Raw genomic sequence first — 26,386 nt, 5'->3', positions numbered from 1 at the left:
ACCGACCACCAGGAGGCGATTTGAGACACTTTGGCTTCACTTTTATGGAGCAGTCATGTTGTCCTTCTTTATTTACAGTCAATGTCCTGACATTGTTGACCTTCTTCAACATTTGCACATTAGTTCATGTGGAGGCAGCTGAACATCATGTGACTGTGGCAGTTAACCTCATCACTGAAAGGACCACCATAGTTCATTTAGTTCTTGTTAAGTAGTAGATAATGTTTGACAATATGTATTCATTCAAAAGCACAACATTGTAAACTTTTCTCAGGTGAAACCTTAACTGAACCTTGGTCACTTTCCCTCTGACACCTCTATTCAAGTCTACTTTGTTTAGTTCAACTGCAGCTCCCTGCATGTACACAGCAGCAAACTGCACTACTGCAAGTGTGTGTGTGTGTGTGTGGGGGGGGGGGGGGGCATCAGAGTGAAAACTCCTTGAGCGCATAAGACCTTTTTTCCCCTTCCCCCTGCTTTCTGGGGTAATCTGAAGGAACCTTTGGGAGAAGAGAGAGCGAGCCTCTATCACTGTTGCGGTTGTACAGACCAAAGTTGTAAAGCATGCAGATGAAGCAGCAAATAACTATCAAATATTCATCAGGCCAGGGGAGGCAGTGCAGCTTGTAAAAGAAGATGAAAAAAAAGGGGGGGGGGAGTCACTTCATACAGTGTGTTGTCTCTTGTCCACCCATGCTCCCCTTCAACTCTTTTCCTGATTCAACATCTCCATCCATGCATCTTCTCTGATGGAGCCTGTAGGTTGCTTGGTTATTTACCTCAATGCACAAAAATAAAACGTTGATAATCGTTTATGTCATTTTCTGGTACTTTCTTGTCGGCGGTATCTGTCCTGTCACTGGTTATCCATCCGTCTTTGAGTGTCAGACCACTGCATCATCACACAGGGTTGATTGGTGTGTGAGATGTGGATACTACAGTTTTAGCTTTAGATGCTGCAGGGCCAGGCAATACCTTCCTCAACACTGGCTGCAGTGAGCAGTGGGCAGATCTCTGTGGCCATCGCCTTCCACTGCCATGGCAACGGCCTGCGAGTCACCCCGGGCGAGCTGCACACAGCAACGACCATTTACAGTCTGGGGCTGACTCCTGATCTGGGGTGGGGAATGTCAGAGTCATGACATGGATGGACACGCACACACGCGCAATGCTATTTTTGGCTTCTTCGTTACAACAGTCCAACAGTCCTTTTATTATTGTAATGAGTGCTCATGCTTAATATTCTATCACACAATTTGTGTTTTTATTCTTGTATTTATGTTTTTATGTTATTTGTTTGATGTATTTGTATGTATTGTATGCACTTTGTAACTTTGTTTTGAGAAATGCTAAACAAATGAGATAGAATACTAATACTACTATTATTATTATCTCTTACCATTATAATTGTTATAGTGAAGACAGAAAGGAAGACATGCAGATGTTCAAATGTTTGTCTCCACTATAGTTACCTCCAGCTTTCCTTGTGATTCAGTCTGATAAACACTCTCCTCCATCTTCATCTTCTTCATTTTCACCACACACCACCCTCGCATCTCTTCTTCCTACGGGTGCTACTTTCAGCACCGGACAGCTCCAGTCGTTTCCCACGCTCCGCCCACCTCCGGCAGACTGGCAGTGAGAAACAACCACACACGCCGGGGGGCGACACTTCAAGTGGCCTATTAGGCTTTTATTGGGTGGGACGGAACTTCGGGGGCAATTTGCTTCGTTGCTCGTCATCCTACTCCTCTCGCATGGATCTCAGCACAGAGACACTCGGCTGTAACGTCGCTGCATCTGAGTGGACTGCTGAGGAGTACGTGTTGTCTGCTCTTGAGTCAATGCACCGCTGGATCTGTGTGCAGCTGTTTGGATCAGATGGTGGTGTTGTGAACGCGCAGAAGAGGAGAGAGAAAGTGTGGTTGTTTCTGAAGATGAGCTGGACGAGAAGAAGTGGATATCAATCATCGTGTTCAGCCTGATGGTGGGTATGAAATCCAGGGCATCATCTTATGTGCGCGTCTTTTGAGTGTCTCATGCTGTGAACCAGCGGAACAACAGAGAGTAGCTTTGGTTATGATCAACACTTTTCCAAGTGTCCACGCTGTTTTCTCTCTGCCTGTGAAAGACGCACCATGGTGGTCCTCCTGCTCCTGGTGGTCCCGCTGCTCCTGCACACAGGGCTTGCTCTGGGAACAAACTACGGTTACGTGGAGTGGTCTGACAACGAAAAGGACGACAAGAATCCACCGGTCTTCAGCACGCAAAACATCAACAGGGAGCCGCCCCACCACCCGACCTTCTACCCAGTGCCATCCACCGAGCGCACGGTGGTGGCGCACAAGATCGAGGAGGACCTGCCACGGGTGGTGACCGCTTTCCTGCACACAGGCGACTCCTCGGCGCTGAGACAGGTGAATTGTTCTCGGAGGTACGAGCTGAGCAGCCTGCGGGGCGGCCTTCACGTCGCCTCGCACTACTCCCTGCACAGCATCCTGGACACAGTGGCGCACGCCACGAACTTCCTGAACGCGATCCTGCAGGCCAATAGGTCCCGGGAGCAAACCCTGCGCAGGGACATCCACTGGTACCACGCACTGGTGCAGAGCATCCTCGAGGGGGACCCCAAAATCCACAGGGCGGTGGTGACCTTCCACACCGACGCTCCGACTCCGGGCCCCCACTTCTTCCTGCAGGCGACGAGGACCGAAAAGGAGGTGGTGCTGCGGGACCTGTCCGGCTCTGCGCACCGGCACCTGAGGAGCAGGAGCCCGGAGTCCGACTGGTTCAACGAGTTCAGGGACGGCAGGAGACCGCACTCGCACAGAAGAGTCAAAGAGAGTGGAAGTTACCTTCTGGACAAGAACCAGATCAAGTGGTCGGCACCGTACCTGGAGTGTGAACACGGGGCGTTTGTGCCCTACTGGCTCCTGACCCTGTCTGCGGGTTTCTATGGACTGAAGAACAACTCTGCTCCGGAGTTCAGGTGAGAGAAAGTTTGAAACAGAGAGAAAGAAAGAGAGGGAAAGAGGCTTGTCTGTGTTGGATGCATTTCTAACAGAACTTATGTTTTCAAAATGCATAAATAAGATTATAATGTATTCATTACATTCAAAGGTTTTCCACCAACTGTAAAAACACAGCAGAGGGTATTTCACATACATTTAGTGTATTATTTTACTTTTTCTAAATAAAGTGTGAATGCCATAAGTATACAGTAAATTACCTTTACTAAAAATGTAACCATGAAATAAAAAGTGTAGATTATTCAAATGCTTAATTGTCTTCAACGTGAAATTAATCTCAATTCTATGTAAAACAGAATAGAAAATAGAATTGAGACTTATGTATTTCTCTACATATCTGTATCTTTTAAAAAAAACAATACTCTAAATAACCTTCCAGAATCTTTCTTTAGTTGATTAATTTATTAGAAGATTATGATGACAATATGAGATTCGATTAAAGTTCACAGAAAAATGAAAAATGACTCATTATCTACTCACCACAACAATGCCGATGGAGGGGTGGGTGAAGTGTTTGAGTCCACTAAACACTTTTGGAGTCTTCAGAGTAAATAAGCGTTGCAGCCAAACCCAATCCAATTGAAGTATATGGGGGACTGATTCTTTTTAAATGTAAAAAAACAACTGAAAACAAATATAACATGCTTACATGCTTCTCCTGTGGTGTCATCCAAGCCCAGACATTCAAATTCAAATAAAAAGGTGTCATTTACACAATCTTGCAAGATCACACACTACAATTCCTTTGCTGTTATTTTGATGCTATTATATTGGCATCAAAATAAAGTAGAATGATTAGTTTTCGAGTTCATATACTCCAAAACTTTTGGAGATAAAGTCCATCCTTCAATTCATCCCACTACAGTGATTAACGCAGCCAGCTCTCAGCCACAGCTATTAAATAGAAGTACCTCATATTGATTGACAATAATACACTGTGAGATTTAATGTAAATATGGATCCTGCTGAAGTGAGGCCTTGATGCAGGAAACAGATGGTGTAAAAGCTGCTTCACAGACACAGGTAGACGCTTCTCATTTCATATGCTCACCTGTCAGAGCACAGCTGTGTGTCTCTGCTGCTGTATCCTGCAGTCTAATGAACAGTGCAGGCTTCACACAGGGTTTGCTGGGGAAGGGATTGCCATGAACTGGCCTTTGTGTTTAGTGTGTGTGTGTGTGTGTGTGTGTGTGTGTGTGTGTGTGTGTGTGTGTGCGTGCGTGCGTGCGTGCAGGTGCATAAAACCACTCAAGGATCTCGTATTTCAAGGCTCCAGTCCAAGAGTGTCTGGAAAAGATCAATTTAATCATGAATAAACAATGAAAGATCCACAACCGCAATATGAGGCCTCTCTGAATTTCATGCGCACTTGACTCTCACATCAATCTAAGTGGAGATGTATTACACAAGATGTGCAGTTCAAGATAACCCCTCTAGTTAATCTTCAGGACACATTAGGAAAACTCGAGGTTTGAGCTTGACAATCACTCTTTCAATTTTTGAACCAAAATTCTCACGCAAACATTCAACTTACTAGATGAACTGCAACTAGTGCACGAATAGGACAAACTGAATTTGGATGGCAATTTTTTCTTGAGGATCGGACACAAAGATTGCTCAGTGGGTTATAGGCAGCAGTCGTACAAACGATATGAGCTTTTATTGGCAAGAACCCACACTGACATGTCCCTGAGCAAAATGCTGCATCACCACCTGCTTCAGGGACACTGATGGCCGTTTTATGTTCGTGTGACAAAGATTACTGCAAAGATACCACAGAATTATCAGTTTATAGTCCTTATCTTCACTTTTAACTTACATCCCACAGGAATCTGCTCAAGAGTTAAGTGTCTGCTATACATCGCTGCAGCAATCTGTCAGTGATGTTCTGTTCATCTCCACACATCTAGATGCCTGTCTAACTATCAACACGCTGGGATAAAGATGTTGAACCAGATGTGAGATTTGGCAGCTCTGCTTGTTGCCAGTCATCTGATGTGTCTGGCAGGTGTCATTAAATGATCCAGTGAATAAATGAATTTATTAATTAGTCGACTATAGTCAAACTGGGCCAAGAGGGTTTTGAGCGAGTCTCAAAAGACTTGTAAACTGTCACTTAATTTTTATAAGGGACAGACAGAAGGGTTATTTTACTTTTGCATTAAAACACATTTGAAATTCCAAGAATGAGTAGAGGAATATAGAAGATGAAAAGTAAATTCCAGTATGCTGCAATAGAAATTTTTTTTGTTGTTGTTGTTATTTAAACTAGAATTACCACCCTGCAGTCGTATGCCTCCACCAAATAGAGCAGTTTCAGTCTACATGCATATTGTTCCCCTACTCATATATGGTCACCCTGACCTTTGACCTTTGAAAAAACATATCTACAAAGCCTTCTCAAAATGCAATTGAGTTGGCATTAATATTTTAACATGTTTTACATTAACATTTCTAAGTTCATATAGTAATTTCTGTGTTTGTCACTTGTTTGTGACGACAGAAGAGGGAGCCAGGGGTGAGTAAAGGGGGGACATAGTAAAGTGGTTATTTACGACTTGTCTTGTAGAAGGATTAACACTCTAATTAGGTGTAAAGACCGGTTGCATGCTGCTTTCCTTCCAAATACGAGACGTGGTCTTCTGTCCAGGTAATTCCGTCTTTTGTCTGTGAGGACATTTCTAAAAATAGAAAATTGGTTGGTTTATGATAGAAAAACGTAAGCGAGTGTAGATGATGGATTCAGTTCCACCATTTTGTCCTCCTTCCACCTAAAGGCATCCTCTTCCTCATCTTTACTCCCTCTCTTCTCGCTGTCCTTCCAGGCCAGATTTAGAGGAGAATACAAAAAGCATTGGCCTTCAAGTGCAAATGATAGTTGCAGATGTGAAGCAGAGTGATGAGTTAAGGAGGGAGAAAACCTTGAGGCAAACTGTGTATATCCAGTGATGCTGTAAAAGCCCTGTATATAAGAACCACAATAATGTTGAGACATCACAAAAAATCTGAGGATACCATCACTCTGAAGACTCAGCCTCCACCAGCCTCAGCCTAGGTTGGATTAAACAGCAGAAACCAGCTAAAGAATATGACCTTGACCTTTGACGATCTATTCACAAGGCAAAAAAGGGTTTTATGAGGTCACAGTGACATTGACCTTTGACCACCAAATTTCATTCACTTCATCTTTGAATCCAAGTGAACGTTTGTACAAAATTTGAAGAAATTCTTTTGGGGCGTTGTTGAGATATCGTGTTCACAAGTCAAAACATGTGATTGGTGACGTCACAGCAACCCTGACATTTAACCACCAAAATTGAATAAGTTCAACTGAATATTTGTACCAGATATGAAGAAATTCCCTCAAGGCTCTATGGAAGCATATCTCTATTAGAGATATTATAGATGAAAAATATACAGTAAAAAAATAAAAGAAATACTATAGGAATTATCATAAAATTGTCAGCACTATGAGACACATGTAAAATGCATGGGTTTTTATAAGAACTTCTGAATTACGAGATAGTAAGTTATATTCCTGAACTCGAAAGCTGACATTTTTATTGCAACATTAATTATTTCGACTTAATCAGAATTTTCTTACATTTTTTCTTCTTTTGGATAAGGAGCATTAATCCTGCCTGAAATCTCTTATCAGCATATCAAGATCATTTCATATTCAGATAACACACGTTATCATGTCTTCGCTGACTGGAGTCCTGTCTCCTCTTTGTTTTGCCTTCTGGTTGCTCTCCCGCCTCCAACACAAAGCGCCATTCCAAATGACACACAAAGATTACTACTTCATTTTAACACAATCTCACTTATTATCAACATTAACAATGATTATAAAGATAATTACCTGTATTATTGTACCATTCAGGCTGTTATTTATGTGTGTGATGCTCAAACTGTGTGTGTTGTGTTACCTTGCGTGGGTCCACACATGATTCTAAGATCTGACATCGATCACATTCCTCTGCTATTTCTAATGATTACTGTCCCAACCAAGCCTTGACCTGCAAACACACACACACACACACACACACAGAGGTAACATGGTTTTTCTCCTCCCTCTCTTTTCTATTCCGTGGTTGCTTGTTCCACTTCCCAGCAGGCAGATGAAGATAATGGGCGTCAGAATCATCCGCTAAACAAAACCATTATAAGAGAGACAAATGGGGAGAGAGAATGCATGTGAATGTGCAGCTGGTTCCGTGGTGGAGGACAAGGACAGGATAAATCAAAGAGGACTAAATTCTGACACATTTCAAACACTTTGTGTAAAACACAGCTAATAATTTACAGCAGTCATTTGTGGAACAGACACTGATATATATATTTAAAATGTGTTCCTACAATTACAATTTACTCAACATGTATAGGCCTCCATCAATATATGGAATGTTGAGAACGTCTCTGCACCCTTTTCATCCACTTTTGGGGGATACCTCCTTATAAGAATATGTCTCCCACTTTACCGCTTTTCTTTCTGTTGTCCATCAGATAAAATCACAAGGCAGAGATCACTAGACTCCACCGGTTACATCTGCACTTTGAATTAAGCCATAGTAGTTGAAGTCCCAGACAGTTTTCATTTAATGCAGTGCAGTCACATCCCTGAACACTATTTAACATGTTTGATTTCCCAGTTTAGATCTGTGATGGCTCACTGCTGCACTGGCTCCATGTATAGAAACAGCACAAAAGACAAACCAACAAGAATGACACTCACCTTAAATTCAACAGTCCCTTTAAATTCAATCAAACTGTATGAAATTCCACACACTCAATTTCCTAAATTAGCCTGGAATTTGTCATTAAGATCCAGCCCTTTGAAAAAAAAAAAAACCTGGATCCGCCCCTGGGTCTTGTTCCGCACTAAAATGTAATGCCACATCCTTCAACCAAGTTTCAGGCAAATCGTTTTAGTTATTTTTGTATTATCTTGTTCACAAACAAACAAACAAACAAACGAACAAGGCTGAAAACATAAGGTTACATGAAGGTTACAAGCAGTATGTTAAGTGCACTGTCTCTTGAACTTCAATGACCATGGTGGTTGTTTATGCTTTGACAAAGTGAAAGTAAAGTTCTTGCTTGGTTTAGTCTCAATAACGGCCAGGTTAGTGATCCTTAGGGAACAATGGTTTATCTTCTATTATAATACTTATAACTAAATAGAAACTGATAAACCCATGAAGGTAATAGAATGATCATGATCATGGTTAAAAGGAACCAGTTTTTCAAAACAACATTGGTTTGGATTTAGATACACACTTTTCAAGATTACCAAACTCACCAGGGCCATAGATAGGACTACATATCATACGCTATTGGCTGAGTAAAGATAGAATCGCCAGCATGAGGCTACATTAAGTGTTTTTATTTGCAGAGACAGAAAACAGCACAATGAAACAGTCAGACCTCTCATCTGACCTTTTCTTGCAGCAAACAATCCTGAGCAGGCACGCTTCAGCTCTGCTCTCTGCAAAACAAGATGTGCAATTGAGCCCTTAAATTGAGTTCTGAAGAGGTGCTTCGCTCGCCTTTTACGATTCGCCAGTGGAACTTCAGCGAGTGTGAAGCAGAATACATGCCTGTATTGTCCTTCATGACATCGCTATACCAGGCGCAATGACCCTCTCTGTGATGAATCAGATGCATCTGAGCCTTAAGAGTCTCAACTGTTCTTTTCCAGAATGAGGCTCTGATTCATCCGTGATAGTTGTGTCACTGTCATTAATAATACAGTGATACATGACAGTGGGAATTTTAAAACATTATTTATGTTTGATATTGACAGATGGAGAAAATTATCTTTATTGGACTGAACGACTTAATGTGTGGCCTAATATCTACTTTACATACTCCATTACTGTAACATTACAGAAATCAGGGTGCTGAATATGAACTAGACAGCAGGGGCTGCCTGCCCATAACTAAAATCTGATTGGCCCCTTGATTAAAAACAATTAATAAACTTGTCACTTAATAACAATACAAACAATAAATATGACAATTTGCAATAATTACATTTTCTCAGATTGTGTGAAAAACAAACTGTGCTTGAACAAGAAACGTGTGGCTTTGCTCAAAGCTATAGAGTTAACAGTAAACAAGGAATGACTTAAATATACACATACACACACATACAAATCCTAGATTCACAACTTATTTTGTATAGCTCTTTTCAATACAAGAAGTGCTTTACAACAAACAATATGAAATTCACAAAGTTACACATATCTCCGCCTGATATGGATATTTATTTGGATCTGCACCAAATGGCACACACTCTCAAATATCAGTCCCTAAACATGTCTGTCTTTGTCACAGAGGTTCCATGAATTATTTCTAAAAAATCAACTAAAATGTTGGAAAACCTCCAATCTCGCAATCGAAAAGAAAATGGAAAAAATAGATGGATCTGCACCACAATTGAATGGCTTCTTCCATGACCCATCCTTCCACCAAGTTTCATAAAACTCTGTCCAGTCAATTTTGCATCATCCTGCAAACTGACAGAAAAACAATCAAATGCAGAAAAACACGAAACATCCTTGGAGGAGGTGAAAATGTCGGCACATGATAGCAGGACTTGATCTGATCTGACTGGAGAAATCAAATCAGATTAGATTTGAGTTACTGGGCCGGTTTTAAGAATGAAGAGAATGCAGATAAAATGTAAAACACATGGTTAACTCTATGCTGGGTTGGGAAATGAAATAAGGCAGAAAGCTTTAAGTATCTTCATATTGTGTTTCATCCTTTTTGAACAAAAACATTTCAGCATTTCAAAAGTAGCATAACCTTGTTTCTCAAGTATTTTTTGAATATTTCAACCTCTTCTCTGTCTCTTTTCTTTACCCTGATCTCCCTCCCTGCCCTCATTACTCACCGCCATCATTCTGGATTCCTTTCAATCTATTTCATCAATTTCTGTCCATTACCACGCTCCTTTTTCATTCATTCAACCCTTGACCTAACTTCCCCTGAGCATCACTCATTCTGTCTTTTTCATTTCCCCTCTTTCACGCTGCTCTCCTCTTCCTCGTTCATCCTCTACCTCACTCTGATTTGCTTAACCCTGCCCTTTCTTTTCTCCTCTTTCTTTCTTTCGCTCCAACAAATTACTTTTCCTCATTTTCTCACTTATCACCTTTCTCTTCTGTCTTCACCTCTCTTAAAATTCCCAATAATCTCCCTTCTTTTTTTTGTTTGTTCTTATTTTTCTCACAATCTACTGATTCTGCATCTTCCCCAATTTCATTCAATCTCTTCATAATTTCTATTCTTCCCTCCTCTTTTTTCTCCATTCTTTTCCCCCTCTTTCCTCCCATCTTCTTTCCCTGGCGCAGAGGTGTCATTCGTGTGGACGTTAACCTGCAGGACGTGGACATTGACCAGTGCTCCAACAGTGGCTGGTTTGCTGGGACTCACCGCTGTAATGTTACCAGTATGGAAGTGAGTCTTTCACAATTATTGAAAGTTTCTGTATTGTATTGCAAATTGAGTGAATCTCTTTCTGTGTTTCTGTCCACTCAAACAAATAGCCCTGAAATTAAGATTGTGATAATAATAACGGTAGTAGTGGCTCAGAGGACACAATCACTGTTTCCTCTTACAATAATGTTTTTAATTAAAGTGTCCTGGAGCAGCTCACTCGCTCTAAGAACGTGTCTACACCTGAAAGTCCAAACCAACGCTCATGTCTTTGTTAAGTTGTTTACATATGATCCGTTTTTGGTTTCACATTTAGGGAGCGCACTAAAGACTTTTGTTTGACGTTCATATTTCCTGTTGTCATGGGTTACGTGGGTTGCATCTACCTATACTTGACATTGGATGGTTTGTGAGTCTGACGTTGATATGTTGTCAGTTTTGAATGAAGTGCATAGGAAAAAAAAGACATTTCCGTTTGAATGGAAAAAATAAATTAATAGGTTCAGCTTATTCATTTTGTTGCCACTGTAATAAAATTATGGAATTACTACCAGCAAAGTTATTGTCTTCGACTTTCAGACATTACATCATCAGAGGCGAAGAGCCGCTCCTATTTCTTTCTCTTCTTCTTTTGTTTAATGATGTCTCTAATTCCTGTAGTTGGAATTCCAACGATCCAAACCATTGTTTAGTTTGATCCGGACAGAGGCCACCTCTTACGGTAGGACTAAATTTGAGTCTGTTGGTCTGGACCATGTTTTAACGGCACCTTTCACACCTGTTATTTTGGTTCTGACTAAACTTAACAGCGTGAAGGTCCCGACCAAACACGGTCGGTGTGAAAGAGCCCTGTGTTTTTACACACATTCCAACTGCAGCACCCAGGCAGCAGTTAGACAGCTGATGCCCCTGTTGCAGCAGGCCCACAGGACCTTTGCATAATTTGTCCTTAATATTTTTTATAATAAACATGCAGAGTACTGACAGTGGTGTACCAGATCTTAATTTTTATGGTTAATGAATAGTGAACATGTGTTTGAGTTTATGGAATGCTCACAGTATTGAAAGGTTGTAGTTTGTGCTTAAAGGACTGTCGTCATGGTTACAGTAATAAAATCCTGGTTACGGTTGTGGAACGTCCACTTCAATCAAAGGTCAGACATCTAGTTCACTTGGACCCAACGTTTGTTCCTTTCTCAGGAATGCAATACCTCAGGAACGCCTGGGGTGGAATTAATTACATCTGGCACAAACGTCCACATGGACTCACAGATGAACTGCTCATAATTTAGTGGTCAAAGGTCACTGTGGCCTCACAAAATCTGTTTGGCCATAACTATTTCATTAAAATGCTAATTATGTCTAATAGAATAAAATTATGAACTGATGACATTTTATACATAAAAAAGGTTGAGGGTGAAATTCCCTGTGACATTATAATGCTCTGCAAAAACACTTTTCTCGCCATTAACTCAGGAACAGAAAGGGGGGGGGGTGACTATATTTCCTGCGATGTGACTGGTTAGAGGATGAATACAACCGCAAGGCAATAATTCTTGTTACCTCTGTGACCACTGTGATGGAACCAGCAGCAGCTACACATCATGTTCTTGTCACTTTACAGGAGGAGATAGAGAGCAAGGCGATAGTTCTGCATTTGTGTTTGCGTGTCTGTGTGTGTGTGTGTGGACCCTTATCAGCGCCTGGGCTTGCCTGTGTGTTCATGTCGCCCATGTCGGTGCCAGTGCGTTGGTTTTATGTGATGTATTGTAGGAGGCATCTCTGACTCCAGCAGATGAGAGGAGCTGCTCAGGCTTGCATGGCATGTCGCTGGCCATATGATGTATAATAAATGCAGTGTAATGGATTGCAGCAAGATGTGGTGAATAATTGACCATGCTCTTTGTCTGTGCCCCCCCCTCCTCTTGGTGGGTCAACATGGCGACGGGGGTGGGGGGGACTTCAGGAGTAGACACGGGAGGTTTCTGTGTTCATTTAGATCTGTTATGTTGCTGCTCCTGTATTGTCCCATTTCATAAGCTACTCTTTTAAATCTGCTGTCTGGTACAAATCTGGTGCCACTGTCCTTTTCTGAGTGTACACATGGCGTCTGTTATCTTCCACTTATCATCACAGCTGTAAGTGGAATAATCGGTGGCTTTGAATTATCTTCTGTGGGTGATCTTTGTGTATGTAGACATATTATGTTTGTTTCTTTTACTTTTAAACTGTTTGCTGTAAATGAACTTGGACTAGAACCATTCGGCCAAGTGATTTTCAATGATTCCTTCTATAGATTCACTACAAATGTTTTGTTAGAAGGAACAGGAATTGATCATGAAAATGTATGAATTTGTAACAGTGTCATTAATCTTGTCCTTCTATAGATTAATTCACAATGAAATCGTCAATTAGTAGAGGCTGCCTGCAGTGTTGATTTAGACATTTTTGATTGCATTTCAAAAATAATCAAGGTTACATGCTCTTGTTTGGATGCAGAGGTGCCATGATTTACTTAAGTTTATGTCTTAAAAAACTTCACAAGACAGACATGTGAAACGCTAACATCAACATGCTGAGATGCTCGCAACTACGACGCGTTTTGATATGTATAAAGTTTGACATCTTCGATTAGCATGTTAGCTTGCAAAAATGTACTAATCTGTTGAAAGCTGAGGCTGCAGAGAGAAAGTGAATGTTCCAGATTTCACACTCTGAACTAAAGTGGTGGACCAAACAACTGACTAAGTCATTTCTGTAAATGAATTCTGCATCTGAATATGCAGAATTCAAAGGTGAAGGACAGGATTTTGTTGCTGGAAGATTTTGGTCTCTGTTTCTAGTTGGGCCAATCACGTATGAGCAGGCTTTGGTTGCCTGCAGGTAAACAGTCTCTGTTGGGAGCAAAAGAGGCTGAATACGTTGACCGAAATGCATCAGATTTTTTATTGTATATGCATTCATATGCATATTAGAAAACATTTTACGTGGCCCTAAAACACCCACAGAAAGTACCATTAATGTTTTGTGTGGGGAAACGTGGATATCTGCCTTTTACACTGGAAGCCTTTAAATGTTGACCATTTGCCCTCAGAGGCAAATTTGATTGTTAAAGGATAGTTTATGGGCTCTATGTGCTGATGGACCAACACACTGATATCAGGCTGTATGAGGGGAGGGCATGTCGCTGAAGATGTTTTGAATATTTGTAAAATATCAATACTGTACATTATATCACTGTCATACTAATAGAGGAGAAAAACGTAGTGTATCACATTAGATAATAGAATTGTCATAGTCTTGGAAAGGGAACTGAATCTAGAGAAAATTATATAATTTAACTGCAGCTTTAAAGCAAGGCTTAACTGTTATCCTATGAAATGCAGGAACCTTTGAGTTAATATTATGAATTAGTCTAAATTGATAAAAAAAAGTATATGGTCTTTGAAGCATATAACATTGTTGTATACAGTTTAAAAAAGTTCAAAATTGTCTATCTTTCGCCTGTTAAGAGATATTTCTTTCTCACCCATGTTTCTCTCTGCACTTCACTTTTTGAATTTCTTTTCCCAACGTGTTGCTTATTGCCGGTGATCAACCAGCTTATTACCATTAGTATTCTTTTTGGCAAATACCTCTGATTTTATTTTCAATTCAATGTCTTCAAATTAAAATCTTCCTGGATTTTTTTTTGATATGTCTATACACCACACATGATTTTCCATTTAAATAAAACTTATATAAAATAAAATAAAATAAAAATTATATATGAATGTTTTTTTTAACTTGTTAAACTAGATCAAGTATCTGTTCCAATATCCACATTAAAACCATCTTATTTCTGAATGTCACTTAATACAATTTTTGGTAAATGGGCTGTGGAAAGTCCTTGCAAGGCTTATTGCTTTTCACATCAAGTGCAAACACACCCTGAGGCTCTGTCTGAGAGAGAAAGATCATAACAAGATTGGCTGTAGTAAAGTGACGAAGCATCGTGTGTTCTGTAGAGTGTGCAGGGAGTATTACAACCTGATGACTGAACCCTGAATTATGTGCTGGCACAATGAAAACATTGCAAATTAGTCAATTAAGATCCTGAGTACTGCTGTAAAATTACCACCATCACCCAGCTTTAAAACGTGTTGGGCCATATGGGGCCAATGCTGACATAGAGTAAACTGTTAGGGACCTCTCCACATTATGATAACCTGGAAAGTTGCACTCATTTTTAAATCTATTCTGAAATTAAACCCCTAAACCACCACATCATGTACCATTCAGAAACATCCCCATCCTCTCCTGCCCCTCAGCTGCCTCACCCTCACGCATACACACACAACTTTGGAACCGTTGGCTGAGACGGGGAACAGCACCCTCCTCAGACACGATTTAACCCTGGCTGTTTCCGCGCTGTTCCAGCGGTTCAAATAGCTCAGGATCATTGTGGTCTAGATAGTCAAGGGGGTGGGCATGTCTTATCCCTGCCTCCCACCACTGCATTCAAAAGGCAATTATTGGTTTACAGGAAGACAGATCTCAGATATTTTAACAGTTCCATAATTTTGAAGCATTTTGTGCATTAAACTTGGAGCGAATCCTGATTAATGGGCAGATTATTTCACATTCATTAACATGGTGAGATAGGAGGACGAGGATGTGCTCTCAGAATACCCTTCTAGTTTGAAATAGGTTCCATGAAGCATGATATAATTCTCAGCTTGTTGCGAGCATTATATTGGCTGGTGATGTTAAACTAATCAAATCTTGATGAGTTTATCTATGTTAGTGTTAATTATCCAGCTTTATTTATCACTGTTTGTTTTGCTTGTATTGAGAGCTCAGAATTGTGGGCTGCAGCATTAAGACTTGTAACAAACATATACGTCATATTATTTGGATTTTCCAAAAATAGAAATGAGTTTTAGGCAACTGAGAAATTTGGGAATGGTCTCAATTGGACATCAAACCAAGTTGGCTGGTTTTAGTGAGGACAACTCTCCTATGTAACCCTTTATTTACAAGCCGTTGGTTGAACTTTGCTGTACACAGTTGAGCATTGTTACGCTCAGATAGAGCTTCTTCTTCTTCTTTTTCTTTTTTCTGCTCTGCCCAGAAACAGTGAGGCTGTGGAGGAAGGCAGAATGTGTCACCATGAACCAAATAGAAGACTTCATGCATTATGGATAGTCAGTCATAGGGGAAGTATCTTACATAAGGAGCCACTGCTTATATAATTAAACAAGGATTTGAAAGTGATTAGTGTGGGTGATTTGTTAGTAGATGTATCTGAGTAGGATTTAGTTTTTTCTCTTTGTTAGTGTTTTTTTAATGTATGTAGACATTAATGTGAATTTGAGGTATGTTTGCATATGCATTTATGCGTGTTTTCTCTCCGCCCTGTGAAACGTGCCGCTGGAGATAAAGGGCTTCAAAGGCAGAGCTCTGCTAATGAGTGTAAACTGCTGTGACAGCCAAGTAGGGTTACCCCCTCTGTCTGTCCTATCGCTCCCTCGCTCGATCAGCCACACGTCCTCTTCTCTTTTATCCAGCTCTTTTCCACACTCTCTGTTTCCATGGCTATTCACAACCTCCCAAAATTTACCTCCAACCTCCATTCCTCTTCTTTTCTATTACTTCCTTACCTTGTAGTCATTTTTTGGAAACAATTAAAGGGATAATTCACCCCAAAAATGAAAATTCAACAATTATCTACTGCGGCAGTTCTCATGAGAACTTGTGAGTTTCACCAGAACTCAGCTATGATGAGTATTGTGAGAACTCGCAACAGCTGCAGTAACTGCAGCTGTAACTAGAAGGAGGATAACAGATGACATTTAGGCCAAAACCATGGTGTAAATGATGCTGTTTCAAGTTGAATTAGAATCCCGGGGCTAACAGACACTTACAAACACCACAGGAGCAGTATGGTGGCATTTTATTTTTATATGTATGAAGAGCAGGTGTCTGGCAGGATGGGGGATGGATTGAAGAGGTGATAATAACACACAGCACCTTCCAAATCGATGGTTATTTGTGGACGGTCATCAGCTGAACCGGCTTGGTCACTTGGATTTGGCTTTAACGCTGTTTACCCCTGAAACTCCAAAAGTGTTTTGTGGACTTCACCACCCTTCCATTGGCATAGTGGTGACTAGATGAGAGTGAATTTGAATTTTTAGGTGAACTATTCCTTTATCATCTCAGAGGAAAGACAAGCCAGAAATGATCCCTCCATCTGTCAACATGTCAGTCCCTGTTTTCTGCCAGCCTAACACATTAAATCATTATATTAAGTGGCTAAGTAATAAATGAGAAAAACTTGTCACCTTCTTCTGCTGCTTTCTTTTCTGCAGCAACATCCCTAACTGCACAAATTGGTGTCCACACTTGTGTGCTCGTTGCAGTTTCTTCCAGGGGACACATGTAATTTTTAGATACACCTTTATGGAGACACAGACAGCACTTTCAGAAAAGGCAGCAATGTCCTTATTTCTAGCTGCAGCTTGGCTGTTATTTTGCAGTCCCTCTCATCTGAAAAATTAATTACCTGGACACACATGGCCCGCCTCTAGTCTGCTGCAGGAAAAATAGCTGTGTGGGGGGGAAAAGGGACAAATGTAAATATTTATTTCCTTACAGTGTCTTTTGTTGTCCTTATCGTCTGTGGCACATTGTGGTGGAAGAAGAGGATTTAAGCTTCAAAAGTCTAAAGTCAGTTAGAATAGTCAATAACCCAGCTGAATAAGACACTATGTAGAGTGCTACTAGTAGAAGCAGAAGGAACATCATGGATTCTGGACTTTCTGTGTCAAACTGAATTTGTCTGGGAAGCAGTATCTCACTAGATCGGTTATAGCTGCCTTATCTTGAGCAGGTAAAAAAGGTGACTTGAGGAGCAGCGGAGACAGAAAATAACCTGTCTTTTCACTCTCCCGTTTCTGTTTTGTTCTGCCAGAGGCTCTCTGTCTCTCCTCAGGGGAATTGAAGTTCTACAGCGAGCGCCGGGTTGAAGTGCTTTAAGACTCAGAGCATCTGCACACCAGTTGTCGATGCATATGTGTGTTTGAGTACATGTTCTTTCTTTTTTTTAACATCAAAGGAACCATTAGTGTTTGTATTCGATACCACATGTCACACCAAGTTCAAAACAAGGTAAATAAAGTGTCAGTTTACTAAAACAAGCTTTTTTGTAAGAGACCTTCTGTATATTCATCTCTATAATCACCTTTCTCTGCAGGGAGGAAAATAACAGAACATGAATTCACAGGCATGTCCAATAGGTCAGCCCTAACATCAAAGCCTATGCTGTAACCCCAAGGTTTATCTCCAAATGGGCTCATTCATGCTAAATAAGCCAATATAACATCTGCTCAGTGCTTCTTTCCTTGAACAAGTTGTGTGCAGAATGTGATAAACATATTTCTATTAGAGAGGAATAAATATTTGTAGGATACAGTTCTAATCAAAACTGATGAGCAGCTTTTGTCATGCGAGTCACCATAAAATTGTTAAGTTGGGGCAATTATCAATACAACAATCACATCAAACTAGAATTGCACTGAATAGAGCCCATACCTCCATCAAGGGCCAACAGTCTCCTTAAATGTAATCAATTCATTTCACACACTCATAGATGTCAGCTGTCTAAATATGCCTGATATTTTTTTTTCAAGGTCCTTTAGTTATTTCCTGGAAAAATGGGGAAACATTCGAAAACGCCCCATCTCGTGATGATAAATAAAAACAAATCCTGTATCAGCACAGTGATTTACATCTGCGCAAGAATTGAATGGGTTCCTCTTTAACCCGTACCACTTTCTTTCACTAAGTTTTGCGGTAATTGGCTTTCCAGGGTTTTTTTTACCTGCAGAGGTCCATGTCATTGCAACCTTTTGGATGTGATCTATTTCACCTCTCCCCTATTTTGGTTATAATGTTCTGGTCTTTGTTTTGTATGTGTAATTTCAATTAGTTGATCTTGATGCATGGATCCATTGTTGGATGCCTCAGTCAGGACAGACCTGATTTTGCTCTAGATGGACCTTAGTTTTAAGGCTGTATTGCTTAGACTTCAAGATGTTGCAGACTGAAGAACACACACTCCTAGCTATCCCCAAATCGTCTCTATGTTCTTCTGTGTCCCACTGTCTGTTAGGCTGTTAACACTATTTATTACCTCCATCAAGGATGATATGTTTTCTTCTCTGTTAGTAGTAAGCAGGATTACACAAACACTACCCGATGGATTACCATGAAACTTGGTGGAAGGATGCGATGTGGGTCTGGAAAGAAGGCATTACATTTTGGTGTTGATCTGGATCAGAAGCGTAGTAATGTAGTTTTGGAGCTTGACCCAGACCTGCTAGCTCAATTTCGACCACTTAACTGGAGTTATGAGACTACTAAATGTCAACAAAAATCTATAAATATCTTATATGAATAGAGTACCTATAAAGTGTGCTTTCTGGAAAGTGCTTTACACTGTGAATCACTTAACTCAACCTACCATCGTACATATTACCAACATAGGCAATGTTTGTAAAGAAAACTGTAGGTAGCATTCCTCTTAGCAGTATATTCTGGCAAGTCCAGCATATTTCTTTGCGCTGTAATTAGGCTCATGAAACATGCATGATGGCATGAGGTGTGGAAGGAGAGCGCAAGGACATGGGTGCGTATAGGATGGAGAGGAGGATGAGATGGGGAGGGAGGGGTAAAGGGAGGGAGGGAAGGATGAGGACTCATCCTCCACAGAGAAACACCATTCACTCTCTAATCTGTTGCCTGCAGCTCAGTAGCCGCCATGGCAAAATGTAAGAGCCTGTCAATTCGGCAGCAGCAGTTGGATCTTAATTGAGCGAGGACTCCCGTGAGTCCACGTAAGGAGCTGCGGCCCACCCACCCAGATGTCTGTGTGGGCAAACTGAGGGGTTCGAGTTTTAAAATGCCAAGTGAGACTTTCATTTCACTCTTGACACATTTCCTGAGGCTGCACAGCCAATCCCAATGGTAATATTTTCAACATCTCACAGGGCTGAATTTCTGACTCTACAATTTAATCACCTCTGTTCCTTACGCTAAAGTCCTTTAAAGATGCAGGAAGAATAACGGCCACACTCAGCTCATCTGCTCGTGGGTCACATCGCTGTTTCCACGGCAAGTCACCAATCGATAACCAGCTACAGTATATCTCTTTGGTTTTTGCCTCACAAATTGATGGTAAAATTCCAGATAGGCTTAAGTCGGAGATCCCGACTCCTCAGACATCTACTGTTAGCGGCTGGTTGTCTTGTGAAACAGCAGCAGGCAGATTCCCCACCCAAGGGAAAGAGTGATTGTAATGCTTTTAGGGTTTAATGCTTGCAGTGTATTTATAGATCTCTGAGGGACGCAGAGTGCTCTCTCTCTCTCTGCCTCTTTTTCTCTCTTTGCCAACTCCTATCTTGGTGTCGTGTTCACAGCTTTTTTATCAAATTACATGGTGGGAAAACAGGTAACACAGGCTGCAGTCAAAACATGAGGGGCCTCCATATGAAAGTTACAGATAATTTGATTTTGGGTTGAAGCCATTTCTGTGGAGGAATTGTTTTCACGTGTATGTGAAGTACTGTGTGATAGTGTCATGTGATATTGTTATCTGGTTTTCTGCTGGAGGTTGTGCTATGATTGTGTGCTCGCTGGGCAGATCAACAGTTTATGTTTAATTACCTTGTTGTGTTATTGATCTGAAATTTGTGAAGTTTAAAGGGATTTTACACATTAATGTCTGTTTGGTCCCAGGAAGTACTCCTGCTGTTAGTATGAGTGTAAATATCTGATAAACTTCCTTAAGTGATGTCAGTTCAGGCAGTGTCCATTGAAGCTTATGACAATACAAGTTTGTAAATGAAAACACGTTGCCAGCAATTTTCTCATGGCTGCTAATCAAGTAAGAGGCGGACTTGACCACCTTACTACTTCCTGTTTGGATGCCCCATCAACAGAACAGTGGTAAATACACACGAAAGATTAGCGGTGTACATGGGACTAATTCAAGGTCTGCCCATTACTGCTGTGGTGGCATAGCGCTGGTCACACAACTCACTGTAAAGATGTTGGTATTCACCATACTGTTTCCTCTGTTTCTCTTCCTCAATCAAAAAATAAAGCAAAAGCTTGACATCTAATTTAATCCATTTTCCCCCCGCATTATTTACATTTGAGCACCTGTTGCATACGCAGTCCAGTTCCAGGCACAGAAAGCGCACCACACTTTTCCAAGGCATTTTTGATGTAGCCGTGCCAGTTGCAGCGTGTCTCTGTGTGATCAGTCTCTTAGAAAGTAATGAGCTTACCAGACCGCTCTTAATCACTGCTTTATGCTAGGAGCTCAAGGCGACTAGAAGGCTCCTTGAAGTGAAGCCAATGCATCGCTCCTGGTGGTTGGTGCAGTATCATAAACCCTACGTCCTCTTTGCTGGATGAGAAAAACAAAAAAGTCACAGAACAAAAAAGATATAATTTTCTCAAATATGTTTTCTGTCATATGAGACAGTGATATGTTTTCCCTTTCCTGGTAAGATTGGTTTGAGTTAGCTATTAGATTTATTTATTAGTTATTAGTTACTTATTCAATGCTATAACAATGTTGGCAGCTGAGACTGACCAGTGATTGGCAGGACCTTGATGCTGCTGCCTCATCCATGAATACTACTCAGACTCTGCAAATGATTGGCGCAAGATGGCAGCGTTCATATCCAGAATATTTTGGCTTCATTGATAGTGGGAGGAAGGAGACACACTGTGCCTGAGTTTGACTCAAATCAGATGTATGTGACTACTTAGCTTCATGTTAGATTGAAAATCACCCTGTAGAGTCTTAGAGTTTTAGCTGCCATAAATCCGGCAAATGTCGTTTTCACCTAGGTTTGCAAATGGAAAAAAATGGCAATTGGTCTGATTTTTAGGTTACTTTTTTCTTCCACTACAGTTGTAAAATTGTATTTGTGTAAATATCATGAGAGCACTGTTTTATTCACTACAAAATGATCAACAGAGTTGTTTAATATTCCAGGCCGTCTATTCCCTTGTAATGTCTGCAAGGATCAGGTCTCAGCTCTGTAATAAAACACCCTCTCTCCCACGCCCTTCTTTGAAGATAAGTCTCTCCATGAATGACAAGGCAACCTTGAACCCTGTTAGCCAAGTGAAATTAAATGTCCCCAGTCTGCATTCAGAGCAAGGTGCAATTATACAATTCTTTCTCACTTCCAGTCTGCAATGTGATGAAGGTGATCCATCAAACAGAGACAAGTCAAATGGCTGTTTCATAGCTCTTTCATGGGGCCGTGCCGCATGAGTCTTGTTGTAAAAAGCAGCAGTGGTGATAGATGACATATGGAGTCGTGCTGATAAAGTAGTTCAGAGGTGCTGGGTCACATATTAATCCAGTTTTGATCTCTCCAATCTCCTGTCTGACATACTGTACATGTTTCCTGCAATCTGCACTTGACCCTGGTCAGAGAGATGTGAGCTTGGGCGATGTAGGTAGATTGTTAAAAATCAAACAAAAATAACAAATGCTACCTCTTTCACATCAAAATGAGAAAGTATTGGTGTGTTTTAACAAAAAAAGGCAAGTGACTCTTTACGCACCAGCAACTAAGGAGGTCTCCCACCTTGCTGTCTTTTCAGTGTTGCAGCTTGCAAGGCAAGATTATTTTTTTTGTTGCTGTTGCCTATTGTTCCCAAGATGTAACAATAGGCACACAAAACGTGCAATGGCTATTCAAGAGCTGACGCCTGACTGTCAAATAAGAGAAGAAGAAGAAACTAGAGCAGTGGTCGCCAACCTGTCGATCGCGATCGACCGGTCGATCTCGACAGTCTTCACCGTCGGTCTCTGTAACTCTCTGAACTCGTAGTCTGTGGTCGTGCGGCAGATCAGCTGTGGGTCGGTTGTCTGTTGTTCACACCCGCTGTGTGTCCGCTACTGGCGGCGTAGCAGCATGTTTATCTCCTGCATTTCCTTTAATACAAGGTTGATTATGCACAGAACTAAATGTCAGGACTCTACGGTATGAAGTCCTGCATCTTCTGGTTTTATTTTAAAAATATTTTATTGTGAAATATTTTCAGGAGCTGAAAATGCATGAATTCATACTAAAATAATAAATATGACCTTCCTAAGTGGGTTTTTTGCAAGACATCGGGGTGGTAGATCTTCGCTTATTTTTTGAATTAAGAAGTGATCTTATGCTTTAAAAGGTTGGTGACCACTGAACTAGAGGATCAATGGCATGGTGCTGTCATGTCCCCCCCTCCCCCTTTCCCCCCATTGTGCTTTGACATAATGTATGTTGTTATATGGTGCTAAACAAATGCATTGAATTGATTGACTCCTGTGCTTTTCTGCATTGAGTCAGGACTGTCACACAGGATTCTTGTGCAGCGCGGTACAATGCAACATAGCACATGCACTCATATACAGTATGCCAGAGAGAAGAGAGAGGCAGAGGGAACCAGTGGGTTTCAAGTTTGTGTGTTTCATCTTGATTGAAAATTCACTGATAATAGATTTAAATTTTTCTTTCAAGTTTTGACTTTTATAGAGTTAAAAGGAGTTGAAATTAGTTAGAAGTTAGAAGAATTAGAAGTTAAAGTTTTCTGTAAATTTAAACATTGGTGTGAATCAACAGAGGTGCAATGCTACTGGTATATACAAGATAATAGATACTCAGCAGATATTGTTCAATTTTATTTATTTCTAATTTGACAGTTTCCATCCTCCCGGGATTGTGCTGGACTGGTCTCATCGAGACATGAAAACTCCAAAGTTATTACCTGCTCCGTCAAACAGTTGTGGAAATGGGTGACAAAGCTGCAGCACTGTTCACATCTGCTCTTTCTCTTACATATAAGAGAGGTTGTACTACACCAGACAGAGTTTTAGCATGACTGGCCTCATGCAGTGCTGCTGCAGCTTTGTATATACTGAGTGAAGCATTGTACCAAGTTGCAGCAAAGGTGCACAGAGCTGTAGCACTGGTCCAATCCAATGCTAGTGTGACTTTGTGCAAAGCATCTGCAGCAATGTACAAATCTACAGCCACATTGAGCACAGCTGAAGCACTGGAGTCATCCTCTAGAGCTGTAGCGTTGAGGGCAGCCACTGCAGTGTCAAACACATCAACATCAGCGCCGGCCTGGTGCAGTTCTACTGACGAGTTATAAAGAGCATCTGCAGCTTCAGAAAGGTTGCTCATAGCTGCAGCACTGGTCTTTTCCATTGGCGCTGTATCACCTGAAAAAACAGAGGCGGGGCAGGTCCTTTTCAGTTCTGCTACAGCCTTATCCACAGTGCGTGCAGCGTTATCGAAAGCCGTAGCACCGTCTAACACAGCTGCAGCAGGTCCAACCTCATACTGTTCTTCTTTATCGAACACAGTTGCAGGCTCTGACTCTGCAGTGGCAAATGGATTGGCCTCTGCCTCTTCAACATTAGTTTCCCATTCAGGCAGGTCAGTGCCTAGCATGGGTGCTGCTTCATCTCTCTCTCCAGGTGGGAGGAAATGGTCAAAAAGACTCTTCACAGTTTTAGTAATTGCGGTTCCTACAAGGACACCAAGGGTCAGGAAGGGCATGTTGCTGGGTTTTGTTCCTTTCTGAATATGTGGGGATCAGAATGAAGAAAAAATCTGCTTCTCTTGCTTTGTGTCTCTGCTAATGAGCCTCATAACCATACAATGCTTTTTCTTATATCACATAAATTCTAAATATAAATAAATAATATAAAGTCTCAAGACAAGAAAGAGGTTTTTGCGACAGGCAGCTTCTCCTTCTATTTTATAAGCAGATTCTTACTGCATCACTTATCTTACTTGTTTTTCTGTGAGGGTAAGTTAACAAATGAGAAATGATATTGTGGGTGTAACTGTGTAGCAATTTGAATAAAAATTGACTCACAACAATATTTATGTTAGACGCAGTCTGTTCTCATCAACATTGTAAATATTGTTATTTTGTTGATGTGCTCTGCTACACACAACATCTATTACACTTATATCCATCCTGGGAGAGGGAGCCCTCAAATGTGGCTCTCTCTGAGGTTTCTACGTTAATATGTTTTTTGGTAGTTTTTCTTCACTCTTGTTGAGGGTCAAGGATAGAAGATGAGACAAGTTGTGATATTGGGCTCTACAAGTACAATTTTCCTTCCACTCTGACCTACACAAAGCTTACTCAATATTTTTAAGCATAGTTTCTTGTGGCCAGGACATTTTGTGAGTTGAACTAATCACCAATTGCTACCATGCAGTTTTGCTCTGTATTTTCCTTCACATTTGTCGTTTTTGTCAGCACTAAACATGCCAGGGTGAGAAGTGTTATGTACATTACTACCTACTACTGAAAATGCATCCAGGATGATGCAGAGACTATCTCAGACCAAATTCAGAGATCATCAGAGGAATTTCTTCCCAGGCATTGGATTTCACTGTAAACTCATAAATAAATAATTTCTCACTTTCAATAAGATTGGCAGAATTTCTCTTTTGGGGTGAAATGTAATCCTGTGCTTAAAAACTTGGTTTTACCCAGAGCAACCTCAAGATTGGAACAAAGGTTAAGAGCATAATACTGTTTTCTTCTGCATGGATTTCATTTATTTTCAACAACCCATATGTTTGAGGTGTGATTAAAAGTTTGTTTGCTCCCCTGATCACATCACCCCTTTTCTCCAGAATCTCCACTGGCTCCCCATCCCAGAACATAGCCAATACAAAGCCCTTCTCCTCACTCATAAAGCCCTCCATAACCAGGCCCCCGTCCTACCTCACCGACCTGCTCCACCACCACACTCCATCCTGTCAGCTCCTCTCCACTGATGCTAACCTCCTGTCTCATCCACTAAGGACCAAGCACCACATCTGGTGGGACAGAGCCTTCTCCATAGCTTCCCCTCTCTCTGGAACTCTCTCCCCAAACACATCAGAGACTGCACCAATCTTACAATGTTCAAATCACAACTCACCTTTTCATTACATTACATCAATTTCATCTAGCTGACGCTTTTATCCAAAGCAACTTACAATAAGTGCATCAACCATGAGGGTTTCAGAACTGCTTTTAATGTGTGATGTATGTTGTGTGTTCTATGTTGATTTTTATGTTTGTAAAGTGTCTTTGAGTACTTCAAAAAGCACTCTATAAATGAATTGTATTACTATTACTAGAAAATCTCTTCTGCTGAGACATTTTGAATGGGTGCCTTGTGTTGCCGCTCCACACAGAGAGACACATTTTCAGCATTTAGAAAAAGCTGCATTTTGATAACCTGACCCAGGTTGGTGACAGAGAGAGAGAGAAAAACTGTAGCAGTTTAAGAGGAAGAAGATAGACCCTGAGAGAGAGAGAGAGAGAGAGAGAAGGAGGGATGGTGAGAGCGAAAGACATTTCCAAAAGCTGCTTGATTTTATAATCATGCATGATCCCGGTTCGTGACAGAGAGACATGACCAAGAGAGACAGAGAGAAACCATGTTGTAAGGTCTTATCACCATCCATGGGATATAATTTTTTAAAAATCAGCCTCCTTCAGGCTTCCTGGGAACATCCCATAACTGTTTAGGGATTTTATTTTGAAAATCCAGCATATTTTAGACTTCCTAGGAACATCCTGTAACTATCTGGGGTTTTTATTTTGAAAATCTAGTGTCTTTCAGGCTTCCTGGGAACATTCTGTAACTATTTGGGGGTTTTATTTTGAAAAACCAGGCTCTGTACAGGTTTCCTGGTAACATCCTGTTACTATCAGGGGGCTTATTTTCAAAATATAGGCTCTTTACAAACTTCCTGGTAACATCCTGGTACTATGGGGGGGCGGGGGGGCTTATTTTTATTTAAATTGTCAAAAAGTGAAGCAAAAACTCCCAT

The 26,386-nt window shown here is 40.9% G+C and overlaps 1 protein-coding gene and 1 long non-coding RNA gene across 3 annotated transcripts in view; one reads left to right on the top strand and one right to left on the bottom strand.

The window, feature by feature from the left end:
- gpr158b (G protein-coupled receptor 158b) overlaps window positions 1-26,386 on the top strand; it is a 68,616-nt gene that overhangs the window by 2,412 nt on the left and 39,818 nt on the right. Inside the window, exons 2-4 of the mRNA XM_020107505.2 lie at window positions 1,585-1,987; window positions 2,132-2,989; window positions 10,391-10,496. Coding sequence (XP_019963064.1) covers window positions 2,139-2,989; window positions 10,391-10,496 — 957 coding nt within the window. The 5' untranslated portion in view covers window positions 1,585-1,987; window positions 2,132-2,138. The remainder of the gene's footprint in view (window positions 1-1,584; window positions 1,988-2,131; window positions 2,990-10,390; window positions 10,497-26,386) is intronic.
- On the bottom strand, window positions 16,394-17,786 carry LOC138405057 (uncharacterized). 2 transcript variants are annotated; one of them, XR_011238715.1, is made up of 4 exons: window positions 17,318-17,783; window positions 17,023-17,066; window positions 16,802-16,915; window positions 16,394-16,626 (listed from the first exon to the last, which is right to left on the bottom strand). It is a non-coding gene; the product is annotated as an uncharacterized lncRNA (long non-coding RNA). The 2 variants fall into 2 exon arrangements; XR_011238714.1 differs by having other exon boundaries at window positions 16,394-16,915; window positions 17,318-17,786.

This window comes from Paralichthys olivaceus, chromosome 16 (assembly GCF_024713975.1).
Source record: "Paralichthys olivaceus isolate ysfri-2021 chromosome 16, ASM2471397v2, whole genome shotgun sequence".
NCBI classification, from domain to species: domain Eukaryota; kingdom Metazoa; phylum Chordata; class Actinopteri; order Pleuronectiformes; family Paralichthyidae; genus Paralichthys; species Paralichthys olivaceus.
Note: the sequence above shows the minus strand (reverse complement) of the source record. Positions and strands in the feature narration are given on the sequence as shown.